At 37.4% G+C, this 26,054-nt stretch overlaps 5 protein-coding genes across 5 annotated transcripts; 2 read left to right on the top strand and 3 right to left on the bottom strand.

The window, feature by feature from the left end:
• Positions 417-1,115, bottom strand: LOC109948113. The gene has a single exon (XM_020560045.1). It carries the CDS (start codon positions 1,113-1,115, stop codon positions 417-419), a length of 699 nt encoding a protein of 232 aa, XP_020415634.1.
• LOC109948112 (uncharacterized mitochondrial protein AtMg00810-like) lies at positions 7,549-7,998 on the top strand. The gene has a single exon (XM_020560044.1). The coding sequence runs from the start codon at positions 7,549-7,551 to the stop codon at positions 7,996-7,998; it is 450 nt and encodes a 149-aa protein (XP_020415633.1).
• On the bottom strand, positions 15,912-18,235 carry LOC109948237. The gene is made up of 3 exons (XM_020560593.1): positions 16,895-18,235; positions 16,612-16,789; positions 15,912-16,216 (listed from the first exon to the last, which is right to left on the bottom strand). The coding sequence occupies exons 1-3, from the start codon at positions 17,116-17,118 to the stop codon at positions 16,187-16,189; spliced, it is 432 nt and encodes a 143-aa protein (XP_020416182.1). The 5' UTR covers positions 17,119-18,235; the 3' UTR covers positions 15,912-16,186.
• LOC18782930 (probable disease resistance protein At4g19060) lies at positions 17,144-18,114 on the bottom strand. Its single transcript, XM_020560043.1, has 2 exons — positions 17,902-18,114; positions 17,144-17,827 (listed from the first exon to the last, which is right to left on the bottom strand). The coding sequence occupies exons 1-2, from the start codon at positions 18,112-18,114 to the stop codon at positions 17,144-17,146; spliced, it is 897 nt and encodes a 298-aa protein (XP_020415632.1).
• On the top strand, positions 21,146-23,873 carry LOC18783538 (disease resistance RPP13-like protein 4). The gene is made up of 2 exons (XM_020559036.1): positions 21,146-23,251; positions 23,502-23,873. Exons 1-2 carry the CDS (start codon positions 21,318-21,320, stop codon positions 23,506-23,508), a joined length of 1,941 nt encoding a protein of 646 aa, XP_020414625.1. The 5' UTR covers positions 21,146-21,317; the 3' UTR covers positions 23,509-23,873.

Raw genomic sequence — 26,054 nt, 5'->3', positions numbered from 1 at the left:
AGTAGAGTGAACAGCAGCCATGGCAGCAAGGCGAGCAGTAGGAATTCGACCTTGATAAGAATGGTTCATCCTTTGATGACAATCAATGGCACTCTGACCCCATTTATCACAAATCTGACACTGAGTTTTGCCCAAGCTTGGAGAGACCACAGAGAAATTACCAGAACCACCAGATGATGAGCCACCAGAGAAACCGCCAGAAGGACCACCGGGTCGAGGAGTGGGAAGAATACCACCAGAATAACCACCGGAATTTGGTCGAAAATGACCACCAGAATTGGGGCAAAAATTAGGATTTGGAGAATGAAACTGTGATTTGCCTCTTCCTCTATTATATGACTTAGCAGAACCACGATTCAAACCAGAGCCAAATTGAACAGCTGCAAAAGCATGAGGCAGTGTCTCAAATGAAGACTTCACAGAATTTTGGCGAAGGAGAGCAAGTTCTTCACTAAAAGTAAGCTATGAAGCTCATCAATCACAATTGGAGTAGATCTGGTGCAAATTGATGTAGCAAAGGTGTGATATTCAGCGGGTAAACCATTAAGTGTATGAACAACCAAGGCAGCAGAGCTAAGTGGAGTTCCAGCAGCGGCAAGACTATCAGCAATATGCTTGATGGATTTCAGATATTGAGACATGGAATGATCACCTTTAGAGAGAGATTGCAGCTTCGATTGCAACTCAATAATATGAGATTCAGAAAGAGACGAAAATCGCCGCTCCAAATTAAGCCACAAAGTTCGCGATGTTGCAGCACCGACAACATAAGGTAAAATTTCTTCAGAAAGCGAACCTTGAAGACAAATCAAACAATGTTTATCTCTGCGAGACCAAGCACTGAACGCAGGATTGAGTTGAGGAGAAGAAAAACCAGGTGGTCCAAGAAGAACACGGTCTGGCGCACGATCAGAGCCATCAATTAAACCTAGAAAATCATATGATTCCAAAATCGGAAGACAAACATTCTTCCAAAGAAGGTAATTATCTGTGCGAAGCTTAACAGGAACGACATTGACCAAATGATGAGCACCAATGATCGACGAAGCAGAAGAGGAATGAAGAGTAGAAGAAACTAGTGCAGGGGAATCAGACGAAGACGATGAAGTCGCCATGAATAGAGGCAAGAAAGAGAAAATCAGAGGAGAAGCGAAGCAAAATCAGAGGCCGTAAGGCAAAGAGGCTCATGATACCATGATGAGAAATCTGAAACTGTGTGTTTGAATGCTGAGAAAGTTAGCTCAGAAAATTAGAAAGAAAAGTACATCGGGAATTTTCCTCTGATTTCATTTACTTGAGTAATAATAATTACAGTAGTTTTCTTTTTATACAAGATAGAAACCCAGCTATGAATAATAACCTGTAACTAACATCTAATAGCAGAGTTAAGCTAAACATGACATGTGTCATCATCTGAGCCTTCTTGATCTACATGTGATTTTCTGTGTGCAGGTTCAGAGTTGTTAGTATGAACTTGTATTGATGGCTGAGATATACTTGTAACATGTGGAAACTCATTTGTTCAATCCGCCTTCCGTTTCATGATCATTGGAGAGAAAGCAGGATTTGCTTGGAAGAGATTGAAGTCAATGCTCCCTTTGAGAAGTGGAGCTCAGATCGGCAGTGCAGAGGGAGATAGGACTTCTGGTTTTGGATTGAAGAATTGGATGCCAAATTTTTCGGGTTTGAAGAATCCTTGGGAAAATGGGTTCCTCATTTGTATGTAAATAACAGTGACTACATCTGCTGTTCTTATACTGAGCATGATGGAGCAGAAGTAAACAATGCAGACAAGGAGAATGTGCGTCCAACAAATGGTCAAGTAGCAGCAAAGCTGTTTGTGATGTCAAAGGGAAACCAGAAGTTTTCAGAGGCTCGCGGATTAGAGCAATGGTGGTCTGATGATTTGGAACTTCAACTGGCTATGCATAACAGTAAGCTCATTAGCAGGTAGCTGAAATCCTTGTATAGCCTTCCAGCTCCACAGCAAACACTTGCAAGATAACAAAGGCCCTCTTGTTTTCTTTGTTTGTTAAATAACTCGTTTTCAACTTGGGCCTTCCATACTGTCATGTTTTTATACTTTGTCCATCAGTTCATAATGGCTTTTGCCTTTGCTCATCGTTGTTTGTCACCTGTGTTTTTTGTCATTTTCATTTGTTCAAGTGCTCCAAATTTTCCTAAGATATCTGAAAAAGCTTTACAATTTTTCCTCCTACAGTACCTCAATGTGAAATAAGTATGAATAGGTGTAAAATAAATCATGTTGTGCTCTGCTTGGCTGGATATGACAAAGTCCTGCTCATGCTGTGTTCATCTTAATAGTGTTCGGGCTCAATTGCATCATATTGAGCCAGTATCGTTATGATGGCAACGGGTCGGGTAGGCGCCGGGTATGACAATATCATCTCCGTCTCCGCTCTCCATCCCTGAACCCATCCCCATTTAATAGGTTTCGGGGAATCCTCGTCCCCGTCGGGGGACTATCCCCCATACCCGCCCCGAATCCATTATTTTTTTTTTGCATAAAAAAAAATTTATCATACATTTTAACATTAAGGTTCATTTTAATTTATCATTCAACACATCCAAATTAACTATAAAGTTCAACTCAACTATTCAAAATCACTTCAATATGAAATTTCAAAGAATATTAGGAAGAATTAGGAGAGGGAGGTTAACTTAGGGTTAAACATAAATATTATAATTATTTAATTATTTATTTATTTATTTATTTAAATATAAATATATATATTTTCGGATCGGGTTCAAGGATGGGGATGCCAATACTATCCCCTCCCCATACCCGTCGGGGATTTTTCAAGTTCGGGGATCCTTGTACCCAATACCCATTTGGCCCCAAAATCTCCCCCCGTTAGAGTCGAGGACCCAATGGAGACCCACCCCTGTGGGGATTTTTGCCATCTATTTAACACCTCTAAAGATGAATGAGTTTAAGATAAGAAATATTTCCATCCAAGCAACATACATAAACTTTAATTGAATACGGCGTACCACATAATTTTGCATATGTTTGAGGCTGAGTATGGAATTCTGTCTACTCATTATACAAACTTCAACTGTAGAAAAAGGACCTATTTCAAACGGATAAACATTGTTTTATATTTAAATTTTCTGAAAGTATGAGATAATCAGTTTGATAAATTTGATTCAGATGCAAAAGTCAGAACACAATGTAAATACTTCACTACTCTCTTTCTTCACATCAATGACTTAGTAAAGGAGAGATGGACAAACTAAAATATAAAGTAGCTCTAGGATTAGAGGGTTCTGGAAGTGCTATTGCTTCATCAGACTCATCATCTCCTTCAGACTCTACTCGTGTCGGAGGAGTTTTGAGCGTGAGCTACCACTCATGCAGCGGCAAGGACCAGGAACTCTCGAGGGGGCCACCAACCGCCCGAATAACTCCTTTACTCAATGGATAGCGCTTATCCTGAGTCATCTTCAGAAGTGTTACCGTCATCATAGGGGATTCTGGAAGTGCTTGCTTCTTGAGACTCATCATCTGCTTCAAAGAAATCTTCAGAAGTACTTGCTTCTTCAGACTCATTATCTCCTTTAGAAGTGTTGCCATCATGGGGGACTTTGTGTCAATGAGCTGTACATTCCAAATTAGTCTAAGTCAACTATTTGATTATGCAAGATTATGGGCTCGTAATTACATTCCTAGAATAGTTTCCTAGGCTCTGTATATATAACCTTCCTATTGTTATACAACAAGATATGAATGAAATATTATTTTTTACCCAATCTGAATGGTATCAGAGCAGTCAATCATGACTGTCTCTTGACCTAACCCTAACAATCGCTTCCGCAAACAGCAGTTGTCAACAAACCCAGCACCAGCAAATCACTCAATCGTTCCCTTGCCTTCTTTTTCCCTCAACCTCTATTTCTTATTGCAAATCAGTTTGTCTTATTGCAATTCAAACGTTTCCCTTAGTCAAATCAGTTCGTCCACCTTCGTCAAATTAGTTTGTCAAACCAGCCTATATTCCATCTCACAACCTAGCACCAGTTTGCCAAACTAGTTTGTCACGTCATTCAACAAATATTCACATCTCACAAACCAATTCAAATCACTTTTTCCCTTCAATCCAATATATATATATGTATATATTTTTTTTTTTGGTCCTTTTCCCATCAGCTACCCAAAGTAACGTTTACAGATTTCTTTTTGCCTCAATTTTTTTTTTCTCTCATCACTTGTAAGCCAATATCATGGCCAACGATGATGGGTCAGCAAACACCAATCAATCCTTGGTGTCGGGAGGCTCCAAAACTACCACACAAATCGTCACTTTGCAGAGTGACACCTCCAACTTCTCCGCAGGAATCAAATTGGATGAGAATAATTATTCTCTATGGCATCAAATCATAGAGATGAAGATAGCTGGGCGAGAAAAACATGGCCACTTGACCAGTGATATTGCCCAGCCTGCAGACACAGATCCCACATTTAATAAATGGCGTGCATCGGATTGCCAAGTCAAGAGTTGGTTGTTTGACGCCATGCAACCTAATCAGATTAAACGATTTATTCGTTATGACACAGCAAAGCAAGTCTAGGCTGCAATCAAGCAAACCTATTCAGATGGTACTGATGAAGCCAAGATTTATAACCTTCACAGACGATCATTCACAATTAAAGCAGGCTGGTGCATCAGTTGCCAAATATTACAGTGAGCTCACTGAGATTTTTCAGGAGCTTGATCAATTAAGTCCAAGCACCATGGAGCATCCGAAAGACATTGAGACTAGAAGCAAAGAGGTTGATCGTCTCCGAGTTTATATATTTCTTGCAGGTTTGGACAATAATTTCGATCAAATCCGAGGAGAGATTTTGAGGATGGAGCCTAAGCCCGAACTTGAGGCAGCATATGCACATATTAAAAGAGAAAGTAACCGGCAGGGAACCATGTCTGAAGCTGGTGTAATCTCGGCCAAACAACTACAGTGTTGATCCTAACTGTAACCGGCCTCCAATTAAGTGTACCAAATGTGGTTTAGATAACCACACAATTAAGGGCTGTTATAAGATCATTGGTTATCCAGAAGGATGGGTCCACAAAGGGCGCAAAAAGGATTCGACCAAAGCCTCATTTGCATCGCACAGTCATCAGATGAGACTACATCAGAACCTTCATCAGGTACATCTGGCTCCAAGGCCTTGGCCACCTCAGGTACCTCTTGCACATCTTCACTTATTTGTAATAGATAATGGATTATTGACACTAGCACTACTGATCACATGACATCTAGTTTTACTGGGTTGCACTCTACCTAACCATCCAGCCAAACACATATTACCAGTGCCAATGAAACCACCACCCAAGTTATGGGAGAAGGGTCTTTATCTCTTACATCCTCATTAAGTCTTGATCATGTCTTAGTTGTCCCTTCACTCGATTATTACTTGTTATCTGTTCCTCAAATAATTGATTCCCTTAATTGTACTGTATGTTTTTGGCCATTGTATTGTCTATTTCAGGATCTTCTCACCAGGGCCATGATTGGATGTGGTACTAGGAGGGGAAAGTTGTATTATCTAGACTTGACAGAAGACAGCAGTAAGAGATTGAGTCACGCACATCATGTGTGAGAAGATGAATCTATCAAGATGAAGAAAATTTGGCTATGGCATAGACGATTAGGGCATGCTTCTTTTGGTTATCTGAAACTTTTATTTCCAAATTTGTTTTCCTAGTTTGCTAAATCAGACTTTCATTGTGAAACTTGCATTTTGGCAAAAAGCCATCGTATTTCTTACCCATTAAGATTGAATAAAAGTTCTCTGCCTCTCATGCTTGTAGGTGACCATCACGAGTTCCCACTATTAGTGGTTTTAAGTGGTTTGTGACATTTATTGATGATTGCACCCGGATGACTTGGGTTTTTCCCTTAAGGCAGAAAAGTGAAGTCACCGCTAAATTCAAGTTATTTCATCAATATGTTGCTACTCAGTTTGACAAGAAAATCACGACACTTTGATCTGACAATGGAGGATAGTATGTCAACCATGACCTACATAATTTTTTACATCAATATGGTATTGTTCATCAAACCACATGTGTCTATACACCACAACAGAATGGTGTCACAGAGCGTAAGAATCGTCATCTCTTGGAAGTTGTTCGTGCCTCTTTATTTGAGGCACGTATGCCTCATCATTTTTGGGGATAGGCTCTTTGTTCAGTTGCTTACCTCATTAATAGAACACTATCCAGCACTCTTCAGTATCGAACTCCATTTCAGACATTGACCACTCTTCTCACCATGCCATCCACACCAAATCTCGAACCTCGTCTCTTTGGTTATGTTGCTTATGTTCAGGTGTATCCACATCAGCGTGGCAAGCTTGATCCATGTGCACTGCGTTGTGTCTTTGTGGGTTATGCTGACACTCAGAAGGGCTATAAGTGTTTTCATCCTCCCATTTAGACCATGCACATTACTGCAGATGTGACTTTCCACGAGAGTGAGTTCTATTACTCAGGGGGAGTTTCTGAGCATCCTCTAGGGGGGGAGCTCTCTTTTTGCAGAAGATACTCAGATCATCCAAATTCAGAAAAATATTTTAGAGCAGTCAGTGTCCGAGCAACCAGCTATAGTGGTGCAACAAGATCAAGAGTTGCTGGAAACTCCAGATAATGGTTTAGATAATTTCCCTCCTACTACAGTACCATCACCACTCATCCAATCAGGTCCTGAAGATTCCCCGCAGGTAACTGAACATTTAAACTCTAACTCAAGCACTTTACCTGAATCGAGTCATACAGGAAACACAGGTTATCAGTTACCCCCTCGTACCACTAGAGGAATTCCTAGACAACAGTATGACCCAGACCCTAAAACAAAAGTTAAATACCCTATTGCTAATCATGTATCCCTACATAGGTTGTCTCCGTCATGTGCATCATTTGTATGTTAATTATCCACTGTATCTATTCCAAGTAATGTGCAGGAAGCTCTGAAAGATCCCAAGTGGACTCAAGCGATGAATGATAAAATGGAGGCCCTCCAGAAGAATTCCACTTGGGAGATGGCTATCCTTCCTAAAGGGAAGAGAACAGTGGGTTATAGATGGATATATACAGTAAAGTTCAAGGCATATGGCACCATTGAACGATACAAAGCAAGATTGGTGGCAAAAGGTTATACTCAGACTTATGGGATTGACTATAGGGAGACCTTTGCCCCTGTAGCCAACATAAACACAATTCGGGTACTTCTTTCTCTGGCAGCAAACCTAAACTGGCCATTACACCAGTTTGATGTCAAAAATGCCTTCCTACATGGCGACCTAGAAGAAGAAGTCTATATGGATTCCCTTCTAGGATGCAAGATGGGGCCCAATAGTGGCAACATGGTGTGTAAACTGAGAAAGTCTCTTTATGGATTGAAGCAGTCACCCAGAGCATGGTTTGGAAAGTTCAGCAAATCAATGAAGGATTTTGGATACAAGCACTTTTCTTGAAACATAAGAAAAGTAAAGTCACTGCCCTTATTGTATATGTTGATGACATGGTAGTTACCAGGAATGACCCAAAGGAAAAGGCAGCATTGCAGCACCACTTGGCAAGTGAGTTTGAAATGAAAGATCTTAGTGCTCTGAAGTATTTCTTAGGCATCGAAGTGGCTCATTCAAAACAAGGAATATTTCTATCACAACGGAAATATATCCTTGACATTTTGACTGACACTGGAATGTTAGCCAGCAAACCAGCAGATACGCCAATGGAGTTGAATCATCAGCTTGATGAATATCCTGATCAGGTACCCACCAACAAAGGAAGATATCAACGTCTTGTGGGTGGGTTAATCTATCTTGGACATACTAGACCTGATATAGCATATGCCGTAAGTGTGGTGAGTCAGTTCATGCATGCACCAAGTGAAGCCCACATGGATGCGGTAAACCGAATTCTAAGATACTTGAAGTCATCTCCTGGAAGAGGATTGATGTTCGCATGACATGGTCATCTAGATGTTGAGGGTCACACTGATGCAGACTGGGCGAGCTCTGTTACTGATAGACGATCTACATCTAGATACTTTACCTTTGTAGGAGGCAATCTAGTATCTTGGAGAAGTAAAAAACAGAAAGTAGTGTCAAGATCAAGTGCTAAAGCTGAATATCGAGGTATGGCACACGGAGTATGTGAGCTACTCTGGATAAGGAATTTGTTGGGGGAATTGGGGTTCAAACCCAAACATGCCATGCAACTGCATTGTAACAACAAAGCCGCCATAGACATTGCACATAATCCAGTGCAACATAATAGAACCAAGCATGTTGAAGTTGACAGACATTTCATCAAGGAGAAACTTGAGGCAAAGATCATTGAGGTATCATTTGTTAAATATGAAGATCAACTTGCAGATGTCCTCACCAAAGTAGTCACATGCAGAGTATTTCACAGCTCACTTAGCAAGTTGGGCATTGACGACATATATGCTCCAACTTAAGGGGGAGTGTCAATGAGTTGTACATTCCAAATTAGTCTAAGTCAACTATTTGATTATGCAAGATTATGGGCTCGTAATTACATTCCTAGAATAGTTTCCTAGGCTCTGTATATATAACCTTCCTATTGTTATACATCAAGATATGAATGAAATATTATTTTTTACCCAATCTGATACTTTGAACGTGCTTGCTGCACCAAACTTATTATTATTATTATTATTATTGTTATGTCCTTGAGAGTAATCCTTACCATTGTTATCAACACCAGTTTCAGAAGCTCTAGATCGGGACAAGTCACCGATACTTTTTGCGGGGCAGTTTGGAAGGGCAAGAAAGTTGACTTGACAGTGGTATGAGATTTCAATCTCAACCAAACCATCAAGTGGGAATTATTTTTTTTTTTTTCCATGGTGCTCCATCAATCCTCATGTTCACAACTTCTGCTGCACCCTCTATAAACTCAAAGCGAATTCCCCGTACCTAAATTCAAAGGGAAAAAGCAAAATTAATCAACTTTCGATACAAATGCAAGAGAAGACATAAAAATTATTCCTTGGTAGCACATTTGGAGGGCACTTAACAACATTCATACAATGAGTCTACAACATGATCTTTTTCACAGTTTAAACATATGTTGAAGATATGACCTGATCAAGGCGACTCCAACGTTCACTCTGAATAAAAACATCTTTGAAGCCAATAATGCAAGGCATCCATCATCTATGAAAGATGGCGTCAGGGGTTGTCTGTAAGTCGATTTCAATCAAGAAAACCTTAATCAAAGAACATTGCATATATTACAATCACAGAACAAAAACATGATCCATGCATTTTACAAGGATAAAAATGAAGGTAAAAGAACCTCACTTTTCGATATTTCTTCAAATTTTCTGTTCCCCAAAGATCTCAGGCAGATAAACATCAAACTTGAGAATTTCAAGTTCCTCATTTGCATTGTCAAGGTCACTCCATTGCTATTTTGGACACGAATGGTTAAAAAAAGAGGAAATGTGTTGACGTGAGTCTCCTAATTAATCAAGGAGATTTACTTCCTTGATTAATTAAGGGATTTACTTTCCTATTTTTTATATAAGTGATATATCGTTGTACAATTAGGAGATACTTTCCTAATTCTTTACTATATCTAATTCCTTGTAAAACCTTCATATGTAAACTCCTATATATACCTCCTTATGGAGAAGAATAAAGAACAACCCAAGTATTCAAACCATATTCATATTTTAGCATGGTATCAGAGCAATCGATCCTCGGTTGTCTCTAAATCCTCATATCAAATTTCTTCCAACACAAACCCTGAATCCTCATATCAAACTTCTTCAAACACAAACCTTAATTTCATATTCCTCAAATTCCTCATATTTCTCCGAACTCATATTTCTCTTTACCAAATTCATATCTCCATCCACATCCCTCATATCTTCAAATTCCAAAACACATATTTTTTTTACCCTTAAAATTCTTCCGCTGTCATGGATGTCATCTCCTCTTCCAACACCACCGACACCACTCCACCATCCTCCCAAATTGTTACTATCCACATTGACTCAGCTCCTGTTAGTCCTGCAGTTCCAACGGCACCAGCTCCTGCCTCTGCCTCTGTAGCCACAACAGGACATCCACAGTAGCAAGACGATTGGTTGTAGTACTAGGAGGGGCAAACTCTACCCACACACAAAAAACAAAAAAAAAAGTGAAAGGACTATGTTTATTGACGTATCCCAAGAAGATGTTGCTTATTTCTTGACTCTGACGACCCCTTCTCTTCAAGGGGAGAAAGGGAGTGAAGAGAAGTTGTTTTGTCTCTAAACCCTTATCTCAAATTTCTCATATTCAAATCCAAACCCTTATCTCAAATTTCTTCAAATTTCTCATATTCAAATCCAAAACCCTAAATCAAATTCCTCTTTTTTTTCTTTCTCCAAATCCAAATCCCTCAAATCCTCTTTTCCAAATCCCTAAACACATACCATCAAATCTTATACACATACCTCTTAATTCCAATTCCTACATCAAATTTCTCACATCACCTTCCTCACCTTCTCATATCACATCTGCTGTGATGTCAAGAACCCATACGATTCTCCATCTTATTGCAGACTCATAGAAGCATGCGGTCAACCCAGACTCCTTCTTCTATCACCACCACCAAAGGTTCTACTCTTCATACGTCCTCCAAAATCAGATATTGCATATGCTGTGAGTGTGGAACAGTATTTCATGACTCACTTACCAAGTTGGGCATTCATGACATATATGCACCAACTTGAGGAGGAGTATTGACGTGAGTCTCCTAATTAATCAAGTAGATTTACTTTCTTGATTAATTAAGGGATTTACTTTCCTATTTTTTATATAAGTAATAAATCATTGTACAATTAGGAGATACTTTCCTAATTTTTTACTATATCTAATTCCTTATAAAACCTTCATATGTAAACTCCTATATATACCTCCTTATGGAGAAGAATAAAGAACAACCCAGAATATTCAAACCATATTCATATTTTAGCAAAATGCTGCTGCCTTGCCACTGAAGTTCTCATTCACTGGCAACATCATTCTAAGGATGAGGCTATTATGGTTTACTGGCCAGATTCCCAGATTTTGATATCCTTGATGACAAGGCTCGTCTTCTATAGGATAGGAGGGAGTAATGATAGGATTCGAAGGGCATTATTGTCTTTCGCTAGAAGATTGAGTTGTCAAACTTGTATTGGTTCTGTTATAATTTTAGTTAAATCTGTTGCTAATTAATCAGTTTCACAGCTGTTTTAGTGGGAGGTGCTTAGTATATTAGGAAAAACCATTCTTTCTGGAAGCTTAAACCAAAAAACTAGTTTCACTGTATCACAATGTGACATGAGCATGAATGAGGTGTAAAATAAATAAATAAAATATATTCATGTTGTACTCTACTTGGCTAAGCTTGGCAGGATATATCATATATGCACAAGTCACAACACAATGTAAATACTTGACTAGTCTGTTTCTTCACATCCACAACTTCAAGGAGAGTTGGAGAAACTAAAATATAAAGAAAGATATATAGGAGATTTTGAAAGTGTTCTGGAAGTGCCATCACAGGGGATTTTGAAAGTGTGTGCCAAAAACTGAATAATCTCAAACTGGTGAGTTAGGCAGCGAGCATCAATCAATTTCTTCAGACTGAAGCCTAGACTTGCTGCTGTTGCATTAAATTTCTTCAGACTAATCCTTAGCGTTTGCTTGGGAAGCACTGGATTGTGAGGAGGAGAGATGGATACTTTTTGCTGCGCAATCTGGACCGGCAAGAATGCTGACTTGGCCATGGTAAGAGATTTCAATCTCAACCAAGTCATCAATCTGGAAAGCAAACTCTGTTGGTTCATCAATACCTATACTCATAGACCCTCTTGCACCCTCTATAATCTCGAAGCGAATTCCTCGTACCTTAATTAAAAATAGATTTAAGTTTAGTAATCCTCTCTTTGAAATGGATGCTGCAATCTGAACAAATATCAATTCAAGATGATGTACCTGATCAAGGAGAGGCCAGTGACTGCTCTCCCCCCAAAATCCATTTTCGGAACTGATAACTTCGAGGCATCCATCGTCTATGAAAGATTGGTTCGTGGGTGTCTGTAATTAACTCAATTTTAACATAGAAAATTTGAAGTAATTGGGTATATATGTATCGGGTGTTACTATTTGGACAACATTATTACTCACTACCTCTTTAATATGGATGGATCCCACATACGATGGTGGATCCTCTTTTAGAGAGATGATCATTAATGTGGTTGTACAAATGAAGGGTCTTGTTATTTGGACCACATTTACTAATTACATTGCTGACAACCTCTCTAATATGATAGGTCTCACATACATTGGTAGGGTCACCTCTATTACAGGGATCAACATTCACTGATTTGAAAAAACATTTGTAAAGAAAAATCAAAGCTAATCCTAACAGAGAAGATTAATATAGAGGATCCGGATCCCCATTAAAGAGGTGATATGATGAATAAATATGGTACAAATAACATTAAACCTAATTGCAAATGCCAATCACAGAAACATTAACCAATGCATGCATATCTCACGAAAACAAAAACACGTGTAAAGGAAGAAAAAGGAACCTCACTTTTCCATCTTCCATCGTATTTTTTGTCACCCAACGATCTTCCCTTGGACCAAAGATAGGCAAGTTAAGACAACAACTTGAATTGATGTTGTACATGTATACCGAAGAGACATAAAATTAGAAGTTAATTATACTTTAGTATTCTATGGTTACACCCTTGAGACATGTTAGTCCATACCTTCTTAATTTTTATAATAACATACTCCGGACTCTTAAATATGTTACAATTTGGTTCCGCCGTTAGAGTTTCCGTCACATCTCTCCGTTAATTGCCTACGTGGCACTATGGGTTCCACATTTTTCAACTTATATTAATTTTAAATTGATTTAAATGTGAATAAAATATTTAAAACCAAAAACAATATATATATATCTCTCTCTCTCACGACAACCACCCTTCAAACCCCACGAACACATAAGTCCCACCATTTTCTTCTTCCCCCCTTCCTTTCTCCCTGCATTCTCCATGATCTCCACCCTTCAAACCCCACGAACCAGAAGCCATGACCCCAGCCCCCACAACCCATAACCCACAGAACCCATCCCCCCTTATGATTTTCTTCTTCCCCTGCCCCCCCTCCCTTGTCCCTACATTCCCCATGACCACCACCCTTCAAACCCCATGAACCCAGAACCCCAGCCCCCAAGAACCCATAACCCACATAACCCATCCCTCCCAATGGTGGAGGATTCAGATGGCGGAGGTGCAAAATTGATTAAGTATGAAAAATGGTTTTTCGAAATAATCATTTTCTCAAGATAATTTTTGGCGGCTTTTATTCCTTACACATCAAATAAGAAAACTTGATTTTATGGGATTTTAGTATGAAGTATATATTGACTTAATGAGCCATCATTTTTAGCCTAAATCGTATTTTGCACTAAAACCGATTTTTCATATTTTGATTTGGTAGGAATTTGATTTTCTAGTATTTTTATTTGAATCCAAATGGGGGGTACTTCCTTATTTACATTGTAAACTTAAGTAAATGGAGTAATATAAAAATAAATTAAAGTAAAAAGACAAAGACAATTGTTTCTATTTAAGTAGACATCTCATGGAACTTAACAAAAAAAGATAATAAAAAGAAGGAAAAAAGAAAGAGCATAGATATCATAGAGAATGGGAAAGAATGTGCAGCTACAGAACTGAATAAAATGCAAGAGACAGAATCCCTGGATTTTGAAGATTATAAATATTTTATTTATTGGTCAGGGATGTCAAGAAAGAAAAAGAAAAAAAATCATTTTAGGTCAACCCGATAGTTTTGAACTTTTGAGCATAGGTCTCACACATTGTTGCATAAATTGATCACGAATCCGGGCCCAATAGCTGGTGTTCTTGAGAAATTGGGACAATTGCTCTCAATTCTAGGTCCAAAACGTTGACGTCGCTGAAACGCTAGAGCCCTTTTGCAAAAGCTGTTCGGAAAAGCTCGAAAATCCGATGGAACTCCGAGTACACATTGTCTTCGTTTGAGGGTACGGTGGAGGATTCAGATTTTTTGGGGGAAGAAGCAAATCGCATGGGGGATGGGGTAATGCAAGGAGAAGAGAGAAAGTGATATTTATTTTTTGGGTTTTTTATAAATATTTTATTCATATTTTAATCAAAAATTAACAAAAATTGAAATGTGGGACCCACAATGCCAAGTAGGCAACTAACAGAGAGATCTGACGGAAACCCTAATGGCAGAACCATATTGTAACAAATTTAAAAATCCGGAGTATGTTATTGTAAAAATTGAGAAGGTATGGACTAACATGTATTTTTTTTTTTTTTTTGAGGACCTTTCCTATTGAAAGGGGCGATAGCATACTAAACTCACACACACTACACGGATGCTAGAACTCAAACCCAGGACCTTGCCTGACGGAGTAAATACTCCATACCACAAGGTACTAAAGTGTAATTAACCCTAAAATTAGAGTACGCATAGGTTTTGATTATCTATATATATAAAGCAAAAGGCAGAGAATGGTAAAACATTAAAAATGTTAGAAAATGCCCTTGGTTAATGCAAATATTAAAGAATTAAAATTATTAATTAAATGAGAATAATATGGTAAATTCACACTTTTTCATATTTAAAAAAAATTAAAATTAAAAGAAAAATCAGATAATGAATCTTATTTTTATGGAACACAACTACACATTATCTTTTTTAATTCTAAAATAAATTTAAATTTTTTTAAAAAAGCCTCTCGCAGGTACGAAAGCACATGCGAAGAGGCTAGTTATATCTATATAAAGCAAAAGGCAGAGAATAGTAAAACATTCAAAATACCAGAAAATACCCTTGGTTAATGCAAAAATTAAGAATTGAAATTATTAATTAAATTAGGATAATATGGTAAATTCACACTTTTTCATATTAAAAAAATTAAAATTAAAAGAAAATTTATATAATGGATCTTATATTTATGGAACACAACTACCTATTATCTTTTTTAATTCTAAAATAAATTTTAAAAAAGCCTCTCTCAGGTTCGGAAGCGCGTGCAGAAAGGCTAGTATATACTTAAATGGAAAGGAATCAAAACATAGCCAGTGAAGGATATAGGTTCAAAACTCTTAGGGCTCGTTTGGTACGTCGGACTGTACTGACTAATTTCTGTCATATAGTATTAATCTGTTCCAGAGAGTACTGACTGTTTTTTCATAATATTATAAGGCGTTTAGTGCTGTTCTGGATAAATAGTCTAAGTTATATTGTGTTTGGTGCTGTTCCGGATAACATTGGATTAGACTATTTTTTTACAAAACATTCTTTGATAATTTAAGTGGAAATATACACTACAAGAAAAAACCTTTTTCGCGACCAAATTCTTTGCGACCAACCAGATTTTGGTCGCCAAAGAAGCTTATGGGCGACAAGATTATGCAATTTGGTGGCCAAAGGTTTCGTCAACTATAAGACTTCAGCCAACTAAATGGCGACTAACTATTATTCAAAGGCGACTGAAATTTTTTGTGGCCAACTAATAATTTGGAGACCAAACACGTGTTTGGTCGCCATTTTTTGAATCGGTGCACATGGGAAAATGAAAAATTAAGGGCGATGAAAATATTTGGTCGCTAAGTTTGCCAGAATGGTCTCGAAAAGAAAACTCACGCCTAAATATTTCATGGGGTTTGCGACCAATATATTTTCGTCCAAGAGATTTGTGGTCACTCACCGTTGGATGTAAATTCAACGGATCACTCACTCTTGCACTCCTTTTAAGAAACTTTTTTGAACCATTGGATTAATATCCAACGGTGGGTGACCACAATCTCTTGGACTCTTGTAGTCCAAGAGATCGAGACTGTATTTATGTATTCATTGATTTAGTTTTAACAAAACGTTTCAATATTAAATAGTTGCCAATTAAAAATAATTAAATATAAATGCTAAACGCCCCACCCATCCAAACGAAGCAGCGATTCCATATTGGTAGTGGTCCATGCGCCAGAACAATCTTTTTGAAGTCGGTACCGGAGCAATCGGTACCGGGGCAATGGAGGGTGACTCTGGCAATTTAAGATCACAGATAACTCCCAGAATTCAATTTACAACATCATTTTCGCCAACAACCTGAGATAGAAGAAATATATATAATGTCAAATTAAAAAAAGATTTAAAAAAGTTGTAGGGTAGACTACGCTTTAGCAATATGTATTAATTTAACATGTTACTCACTATGATATTTATCTTCTTTTGAATTTCATAAGCAAAACCATAACCTTGAAGCTTAAGCTTTTCTAGAGTACCATAAACATCCTTTAGCACTGTCTCAGGATTATTATATGTCTTTGATTCTTCCAGTAGTACACCAAAACCTAGAAAACAATATAATATTATATTTACAACAAACTTTAATCAAATCCATGCATGTTAATTAGAGCCTTAATTATACATAAACTATGTTAAAATTTCATTTCACATAATATATATCATACTCAAAGTGCGTTGTTCAATGAGAAAAATACCTGTTTTTTATTAAGGAACTTGCAAAATTTCCTAATGCAGTTTTCTCCCGTTTTTTCATATTTCATATCAATAAACACCAACATTGGGAATTTTTTTAGACCGAAGCAATCAGAGTCAACATCCAAATCAGGTAATTTAAGCAACTCCTCATATTTGCGGTAGGGCGGAGAAGTCCTCCTGCATGGGATATTCATATTGGTACGTAAATAATTCGAAAGATGATACCAAAATAAGGGAGTAAGTAAAGTACTACTGAATGTATAATTAAGTTGAGAATAATACCCCAAATTTTGGGAGTCTGGGGACACGATTTCTGCGAGTGTCCTAGCGGCCAATGGTAGACCATAAAATAGATCCTTAATTTCAATCTCAACCTCTTCCGAATGTTGTTGATAACCAAAAGCAGTGTCCTTAAATATATCCCAGCAGCTTTCTCTGTCCAAGGGCTCAAGAGAAATAATCAAGCTGTTATAATGTTGATCTGACCCCTCCGCAGGTACCACCATAGCTTCAACCACTTCCGGTATCCTACTAGTGACGATGATCCCCAACTTTCTTATCACCTTCCTGAACCTGAAGTCGCCTATGTCCTAAATCGGAGTAGAAATTGTTCATGTGCCACACATCATCCAACACAACCAAATAACTTTTGCCTGATAAATGTTGGTTGAGCCTTTCCAAGAGCGCAGCAAGGACATGACCAGAATTATTATTACTACTTATTATCTTCTCCTCCTCCTGGATGATGCCATCTCCATCGGCAACGGCATCATGGTCCAACTTACCAAGCATACATTTCACAATGCTGACCTCAATTTCTTCTTCTACTTGTTTATTTTCTTTGATTATATTCGACAAGCATAACCAAATTATAGGAGAAAATTCATCTCGCACTATCCACAAACTCAAAAACTCGCGCACCAGGGTGGTCTTGCCTGCGCCTGCCATGCCCAGTATCCCAACTGCCGCAAATCCGGCACCTGACGACGGCGATGATTTTAAAAGAAAGCTCCCAATCTTCCGTAATTGTTCATCAAATCCCACAACTTCAGCCTCAAATCTTTGACGGCGATGTATTAGATTCTCTTCAGGATCAGGACGACTTGATGATTCCCTCAAGTTATAAATTCTTTTTTCCTTTTTCATAAACTCAGCCTCGAAGATGCGTTTTATTGCAGCCAGCCGCTTCTCATCTTCCGCACGAAACAAATCTTCCTCAAACTCAAATGGTTGAAGACTACTAAATGAGTCCTGTGATGACTATGCTTCTTCCACTCATGTGAGAAGACCTGGCACTTGGTGAATGCGTCGGTGCGGTCCAGGAGCACATAGATAAAGCGACGGCAGTAATCTTCCTTAAGTCTTCGTGTATCTATATCTATTACAATATCTTTGATTGCTCGCAAGTAAGAAATGAGAACAGCACCTGATAATTCAAATTCTGTGTCCCTAAGAGATGCCAGGAACTTTTTCTGGAGAAATTGAGCAACATCCCCTGCCATTCTTCCCCTTCAACACTATATTTATGTATCTACTGCAATTTTAATCTGAAACTGGGGGAAGTAATATGAAGAGCACGTAACCGCGCCTTGGCCTTTGTTCAGTGCTCTAAGTGTTCGGTTTTTGAGCTGTGCTTGCCAGCTACAAGCATCTCCAAGAGTAATAGTAAAAACATTTGTTTCTTTTATAGTTGCTTTTTGTTAATCAGTTTCGGTTATTCCAATTACAGGTAGCACTTTGTCATCGTTCTTTGCTTCCAGGACTACCAAGGAGTATATGTGATGAGCTTTTTCTCCTTTTCTTTTGTCTTTCCTCTAGGTGTTGTTTTCGAGCTGTGATTTTAGCTAAAAGCATCTCCAAGAGTAATAGGAAAAACCTTTTCTTAATAGTTGCTTTTGTTAATCCAATTTGCTGATTCCAATTAGAGGTTAATTTTGTGAAACACGACAAGTCTTGAAATTTAACAAGAACACCAATGTAAACAGGTCAACACCATACACTATTAACATATATCAAATTAGGTTCAAAATTAAGAACCAGAGTTTGACAAGCACGTTTAACAATTTTATAATTATATGAAGATGACGAAAGCTTCTTTATTTAACGGACCTGTATGCATAAATAAGAAACAATCATAGTAACAAAATTTTCAAGCCTAACACGTGGACAACATACATTAGATGATATGGGAGCATGTGTGGCTGTTGGACCCAACATGTAAAGTCTTGCTTTGATATCATGAAGGAAGTTGAGATTCCACCCCAAAATCAATTGGTAATGTGGGAGTAGCCCAAGTCCTTATAAACTCACACTTAGTCCCTTAACTTTTTAATGTGAGACAAACATTCTCAACAAATATTGCAATGCTTAAATAAAAAATACCTTTCGACATGTTACCCTGCTGGTCCTTCGCACACCATCGTCTTTATGCTCATTGAGATTAAGATTAATTGACATTGAATAATTGTTTGAAAAGAGTGGGGAATTATATATATTTCTTTTGCCATTGTTCTTTGCTTCCAGGACTACCAAGGAGTATAATGAGCTTTTTCTTTTCTCCCTTTTTTTTTATTTCTTTTATTTGCCTTTGTTCTTTGCTTCCAGGACTACCAAGGAGTATAATGAGCTTTTTCTTTTTTTTATTTCTTTTATTTGCCTTTGTTCTTTGCTTTCAGGACTACCATGGAGTATAATGAGCTTTTTCTTTTCCCCTTTTCTTTTTTGTTCTTTGCTTCCAGGACTACCAAGGAGTATAATGACCTTTTTCTTTTCTTCTTTTCTTTTTTTATTTCTTTTATTTGCCTTTTGAACTGTAATTGTCAAAACCCTAAACCCTAAACCCTCCTCCAAACAAATGGGGTTTTGACCCTTGTCAAATTCCTTCAATTTTTTTGGATAATGTTTCCCTCCTTGCCCATAAGTAGGAACTCCTCCTTGCCTACTGATGAGACTCAGCCACAATCTAACACGTGTCTTTTTTGTTAAGAATAATTAAACTGGCAAAGAACCCACTGGTGTAGTGGTATGAAGTATTTACTCCCTCAGGCAAGGTCCTGGGTTCGAATCATAGCATCCGTGTAGTGTGTGTGAGTTTAGTATGCTATCGCCCCTTTCAATAGGAAAGATCCTCAAAAATAAAAAATAATAAAAAAATAAAAAAATAATTAAACTGAAAAATAAATGCGCCTTTGAGAATAAAAAAAGAGACAAGTGTTAATTTGTTGTTGAGCTACATTAGTAGAGGGAAGCATTATTTATATTTAAATGACAAGTGTCAAAATTCCATTTCTTGTGAGAAGGAGCTCCTCCTCTGTTTTTCTTTTTTTGACATGTTACCCATCTTCTTGCACTACCCATCTTCTTTATGCTCAATTAGCAAGTTAAGATTGACCAACATCAGATAATTGTTTAAAAGAAGCGTGGAATATATTTTCTTTTGCCATTGTTCTTTGCTTCTAGGACTACTAAGGAGTATAATGAGCTTTTTTTCTTTCTCTTTTTCTTTTTTCTTTCAGTGCTACTTTTTTGAGCTCTGATTGTTAGCTAAGAGTAATTATTGTATTTCTTTAAAAATAGGATCTTAATTATGTGATTGTTTTAAATGTTTTAACCGGTTTTCACATTCATGTCAATTTCCTCTACTACTTTCTATTAATTCTAGGGATTTTTGTAAAAATGTCACATGAACTTATATCTCAGTTTTAATTTGTCACCTTAAAAAAATTTAGGAGAAATGTCACTGAAATTTTTCAAAATCCATGATTTGTCATTTGATTATGACACCATCCAATTTTCCATCCATTTTCAAGGGTATTTTAGTTTTTTTTTTATTTTTAGTGGTATTTTAAAAATGGAAAATTCATTATATAAAAATGTGTATATCTTTTAAATAATTAAAAAATGAAAAAAAAATTAGGAAAAAAAAAAAAAAAAACTTCTCTCTTCCCCCTCTCTATCTTCGACACCCACCATCACCACTCTATCCCCCACCCTACCAACCGCCCGCCCCCTCCTATTATCTCGTTCCTCCTCTCTTTCTTCAACAATCACCTCCATCTCAACCCCCCACAAAGACAACCACCAACCCCATCCAATCCAGTTCAACTTCGACCCGAACTCCATGCCACAAATTTTCAAAATCCACCGAGTACAACTATGATGTTCTTTTACAAATCAACAACCCAAATTCCCAAATTCCCAAATTTTCAAAATGGGAAGTGCATAGCATGAATCAAGAGAAATGGGAGAAGAGAGAGGAAGAAAGGGAAGGGCGAGGGTGTGGTGACTGTATGAAGGAGAGAGAAACTTTAATTTTTAATTAATTAATTAATTAATTTTTTTCTCTTTTTTTTTTAATATAAAGACTAAAATACCCTTTAAAATGTATGGAAAATTAGATGATGTTAAAGTCAAATGACAAATCATGGATTTTGAAAAATTAAGATGACATTTCTCCAAAATTTTTCTTTAAGGTGACAAATTGAAACTGATGTATAAGTTCATGTGACATTTCTACAAAAATCCCTTAATTCTATTTTCTTTTTTTTCTTTTTTTTTAAAGAAAAATAAATGGTGGGTTAGTTCTAGAGGACTCACTAATCTGCAACAAATAGACATGATAGGTTTGATTGCATCAATCTCTTGAGTTCCACAGCTACCCTCTATCTGCAACAGACTACCTCCTTTTTCAGTAATTGCATCTGAAATGAGAAATGTCACCTCAACCTCAGCCTCAACCTCAAGAAATGCAGAGAAGTTCCTGCCCAAGTTATTGGATCGTCTGGGAAAAGCCAAAGCCAAGGTCATTGCCAACATAAATCCAGGTGATGATCAGGAAGTGGTTCTGAGTCGCTTCAAAAAGATTGAAAATGGGCTTCAACAAATGGAAGACTTAAAATTGCTACCTAGAGTTACGCTCTGGGAGCACACTCTGTTCAACCAATTCACTGTCTTAGAACATCGAGTTGACAAGTTTTTCTTGGGAGATAATGAGAGCAATGCTTTCATCGGCCTGGAGGCAATCACCAGCTTGCTGACTCGCATGATTGAAAATGTCGACCAAATAAAAGCCTCAATCCCTGTAGTGAAGTTAATGCCGAGTTACCCTGAGCGCAGTTTAGAGTTTACGCATTGGTCTCAGCCGGAGTTGGGTCTAACAGCAACTAAGAAGCTATCACAAGAGTTGTCACAAATGGGCGTGGAGAAAGGAATTTACAAAAGCCGTGCCATGGCTAATATGATGAGGAGTTACGAGCATCTTGAGGGCACCGAGTTGAGGCTCTGCTTCCTCTCTTTCTCAATCTTCCCTGCGGAGTCTGTGATAAAGAAAAGGCCTCTAATTTACTGGTGGATTGGGGAGGGCTTCATCACGGCCACCCAAGATAAGACAACCGAAGAGGTAGGGGAAGAAATCTTTGGCAAACTCATGAAACAGGGCTTGATTCAACCACATGGAAATGCTGTTAATGCATCCAGTAGTTCCACTAGTTGCACGCTGCACCCTTGGATTCGTTATATGCTGATAGGCTTGGCCAGGGACGCTCTGCTCTTCCACTTTGATTCATCATGGCCGTGGATGCCATCATGTCAAGCGTCAGTTTGCAGGCGCCCGTGCTTAGTTTTTGATCAGAACCCGACTTCTCCGGGGGAGGAAGATCCGTTGACAGTATTCAATGTGAACAGAAACTATCTTAGTTTCAAACGTGAATGGCTTAGCAAGTTGAAGAACGTTGTTGTTCTTCAGCTGGGACGGTGGCAGAGCTCACCTACGCATCACATTGAAGTGGACGATGAAGGATTGTTTTTGAAAGGTATTGGGGCTCAGCACTACTTGAGCTTCAAGTATCTTAGTCTCCGAGGAATATCAGGAATAACACGGATTCCTTCTTGTATCTTTAGCATCATCAGCCTTGAAATTCTGGATCTGAGAGCATGCCACAATTTAGAGACATTGCCTTCGGATATCTCATCGTTGAGGAAGCTCACTCATTTGGATATATCAGAGTGTTACTTGCTAGAAGGCATGCCAAAAGGGATTGGCAAACTCTCTTCCCTCCAAGTACTTAAAGGTTTTCTCATAGCCAATTTGAAAAATACTCCCTCAAGACTCGGTGATCTTGCCAAGTTGAAGAAACTAAGGCGGCTAAGTATATACATAGGGATTGAGGCTGTAATGCATGACAAGGAGTTTGAAAATTTGAAGGAAATTTCATCTCTTCGCCGCCTCAAAATATCATGGGCAGTGGTTTCTCCAGAGTTAAGAGGAAAAATTGCCCGCCAGTCCCTGGATTTCTCATTCCCACCGGATTTAGAAAAATTGGATCTGCAAGGCATCCCTCTAAAAGAAGTACCTCCATGGCTGAATCCAAGGCAACTGACAAATATAAAGAAGCTCTACATAAGAGGAGGGGAACTTTGTAGCTTAGACCATGCAGGGGAGGAGACTGTCACCGAGTGTAAGTGGAGGGTGGAAATCTTGCGTCTCAAGTACTTGAGTAATATGAAAATAGAACTTAAAGAGGTGGAGGTTCAGTTTCCTCATCTGTTGTACTTGGAGAAAGTCAAATGCCATGAGATTGAAAAGGACAAATATGAGAAAAACATATTTTGGAGCAAATCTCAAGGTCAGAAATTAAGCAAGTAAGTTAACGCCACGATAAAGTTAGTCCTCTGTATCTAGTTCATGTCTGCAGCTTGTTATAATTAACTGCTTGCCCTATTGTTATTGTATGCATACATCAATCCCTCTGCAATATGCAAGAACAGAGGAGTTTTCCAACCCCTCTCCTTTTCTTAAATAATTAAATTTATATGCGGATTTTATTTTTATTGTGAAATTTAAGCAAACAAAAGTTTTACAACCTCAAATCTAATCCCCCTCTTTATACAGCTGCTGATAAATGTAGCAGGTGCAATGACTTGGCATCACAATAAAAGCAATCCAACTGTGCCTTGCCGGGGACCAAGAAACACACATTCAGCTGGCTTCAAATACGTTAATTGTATTCGTTTGTTCGGTTCTTGTTTAATAGTGAAGAATTAATTCTCTAACGACAATTAGTGTCGTGGTAATGTGATGTAGTTATTAAAAATAATAATTTTCTAATCACTATTCTTTTTCGAGAGAAAGTTGCTAGATTCTCCTTAATATAGCATCCCATCGAGTTGTCATTTCCAGAGATTTCAAGTTGAAAACCTCCGATTCTCGTGTGCTCTGGGGACTTGTCTTGTATTGAATAATAGTTGGTTTTGTGTTGTGTTACCGAATTGTCATGGTCTTTTTTCATAAAGTGAAGGTATTTTTTATTTTTTATTTGTTTTTTAAAGAACGAAATTCATTAAAGAAACTAGAGCAAATTACAATCATTTAAGAGGGCATCCTGATGATAGCATGGGGCCACTCATTCCAGTCAACCAAACCATCAATAGAGAGAAACTTTAGCCAAGCGATGAGCAACATGATTGCAGTAGATACAGTACTGACTTCATGGAAAATCTTGAGGCTTGTGCTATATTTTATGTTCTGTAGACACTATCTATTCTTGAAAGTTGAACATGCTTTCATTCATTTTTCTTGTTTGCAATCGTGCCTCATGGAAAATGTTAGGGAGACATTGTATTAAGATAATACATAAGATGATTTATATATGTGGTCTTTTTTAGTATGACCCATTTTCAAAATATTCTCTCTTAGATATATCTCATCAAGTTAAAGTGGTGCTTATCATTTTATATATGCTTTTCATTCTCGTCATGTATACAAAAGTAGAAATAATTATAAAATAGTACGGTAGTACAATCATGTTGTTCACTTATATTATAATATATATTTATATATATAAAGTAAAAGGCAGAGAATGGTGAACCATTTAAAATATCAAAAAATGTCATTGGTTAATGCAAATATTAAAAATTAAAAATATTAATTAAATAAGGATAATATGATAAATTCACACTTTTTCATATTAAAAATAATTTTTAAAAAAAAGAAAAAGAAAAATCAAATAATTGATCCTATTTTTATAGAAAACAACTACACATATTATATTTTCTTAATTCTAAAAATAAAATAAAAAGGAAAAAGAAAACCAATTGGTCACGCATGTGCCATGGGGCTAGTACAAAATAAACTATGTTGTCCATTCATATTATTACACATGTACAAGACATATCACGTGATCATATTATCACATTATTTTATAATTATTTGACAATTCATACCCCGCATGGGGTCCTTCTCAAGCTTTATTTATTATATTCTTCGGTCATCTCAAAGTGCAATGTTGTGACTTATTTTGTAATGTGTCACTTTGCTTGATTCTATTACAATTTGAAGCTTTTTTTTATTAATATGGTTGTTTGTCCAAATAATCTCACGAGAGAATATTTGCTTCTAGATCCTTCAACCTTCAATCTTCCTTTTCTCTCTTCCTCGGTTCTTATAAAAAAAGAAATTGAGTAAATAGACCACACCCGAGGGGTGTTGGCCAAAGGCCCTACGATACCTAAGTTAGTTCGAGTATTTGTAGGAAAACAATAGCTAAGCAAAGCGTACGGAGTTGTATGTATGGTGTTAACCGGGCGGCCGGAGCCGTGTGGAGAAAATATGGAGAGTGAAGAGTGGAGAGAGAGCTTCGGGTATTTTTCTCGGGTATTAGGAGTAGGTTTAGATGTACCTTGAATGATGAATGAGATCGTCCATCTATAGGAGCCTCGGGGCTAGGGTTTCGTAGAGAATATGATAAGTTTATTCTCTACCCAAATTCGTAGGGATCGAGTCGGGCTTGATTATATCTCTTCATTGAAGATAATATTTGAATTAATGATATTATCTCTCTTTATTAGGATAATATCTGAATTAACGATATTATCTTCTCTTTATTAAGATAATATCTGAATTAATGATATTATCTTATTAAATAAAGATAATATCCTATTAATTAAGATATTTATCCCTATTAGTTAATTGACCAGATAAACTAGTTCAATTAATTAATTTAAAAAATAATCTTCGTTTTCACGTGGCGTGTCGTGATTGGAGACGAATCTAATTGTCAGCGACATTTGAAACCTCCAATCCAAGTATGCTCTGGGGGCTTGTCCTTTATTGATTTATTTAGTTTGTGTTGGGGACTGTGAACATGGATGCTTTTTCAAAATCTGATAATTGATTAAACAAAATGAAGGGATGCTTAACTGCTTTATGCTTTTTATTATAAGGTTGAAGACTCAAGTTATGCCAAGGTGATATGGAAAATATTACCTTCAAATGATTAATTATCAGTAGATTGAGTATTGACTTCATGGAAAAGCTTGATCCTTGTGTTAATACACTCTTGAACATGCTTTACGGCCATGTTTGGTGACTAGTATTGGATTTGATTTCATAACTCACTAAATCTAAGGAATATTGAAGAAGAAAATGAAAGTATGGGTGAATGAC

The sequence above is a fragment of the Prunus persica genome, chromosome G3 (genome assembly GCF_000346465.2).
Source record: "Prunus persica cultivar Lovell chromosome G3, Prunus_persica_NCBIv2, whole genome shotgun sequence".
In the NCBI taxonomy this organism is placed as follows: domain Eukaryota; kingdom Viridiplantae; phylum Streptophyta; class Magnoliopsida; order Rosales; family Rosaceae; genus Prunus; species Prunus persica.
Note: the sequence above shows the minus strand (reverse complement) of the source record. Positions and strands in the feature narration are given on the sequence as shown.

Bases quoted from the DNA above. Each gene is read 5' to 3' on its own strand.
- LOC109948113 (XM_020560045.1), bottom strand. From the start codon at position 1,115: ATGGCGACTTCATCGTCTTCGTCTGATTCCCCTGCACTAGTTTCTTCT.
- LOC109948112 (XM_020560044.1), top strand. From the start codon at position 7,549: ATGGTAGTTACCAGGAATGACCCAAAGGAAAAGGCAGCATTGCAGCAC.
- LOC109948237 (XM_020560593.1), bottom strand. From the start codon at position 17,118: ATGGTGGTACCTGCGGAGGGGTCAGATCAACATTATAACAGCTTGATT. The intron at 16,790-16,894 runs GTATTATTCTCA...TATCCCATGCAG, and splicing joins CCAGACTCCCAAAATTTGGG to GAGGACTTCTCCGCCCTACC. The intron at 16,217-16,611 runs GTATTTTTCTCA...CTTCTATCTCAG, and splicing joins AGTTCCTTAATAAAAAACAG to GTTGTTGGCGAAAATGATGT.
- LOC18782930 (XM_020560043.1), bottom strand. From the start codon at position 18,114: ATGGCAGGGGATGTTGCTCAATTTCTCCAGAAAAAGTTCCTGGCATCT. The intron at 17,828-17,901 runs GTCTTCTCACAT...TTTGAGTTTGAG, and splicing joins ACGCATTCACCAAGTGCCAG to GAAGATTTGTTTCGTGCGGA.
- LOC18783538 (XM_020559036.1), top strand. From the start codon at position 21,318: ATGAGAAATGTCACCTCAACCTCAGCCTCAACCTCAAGAAATGCAGAG.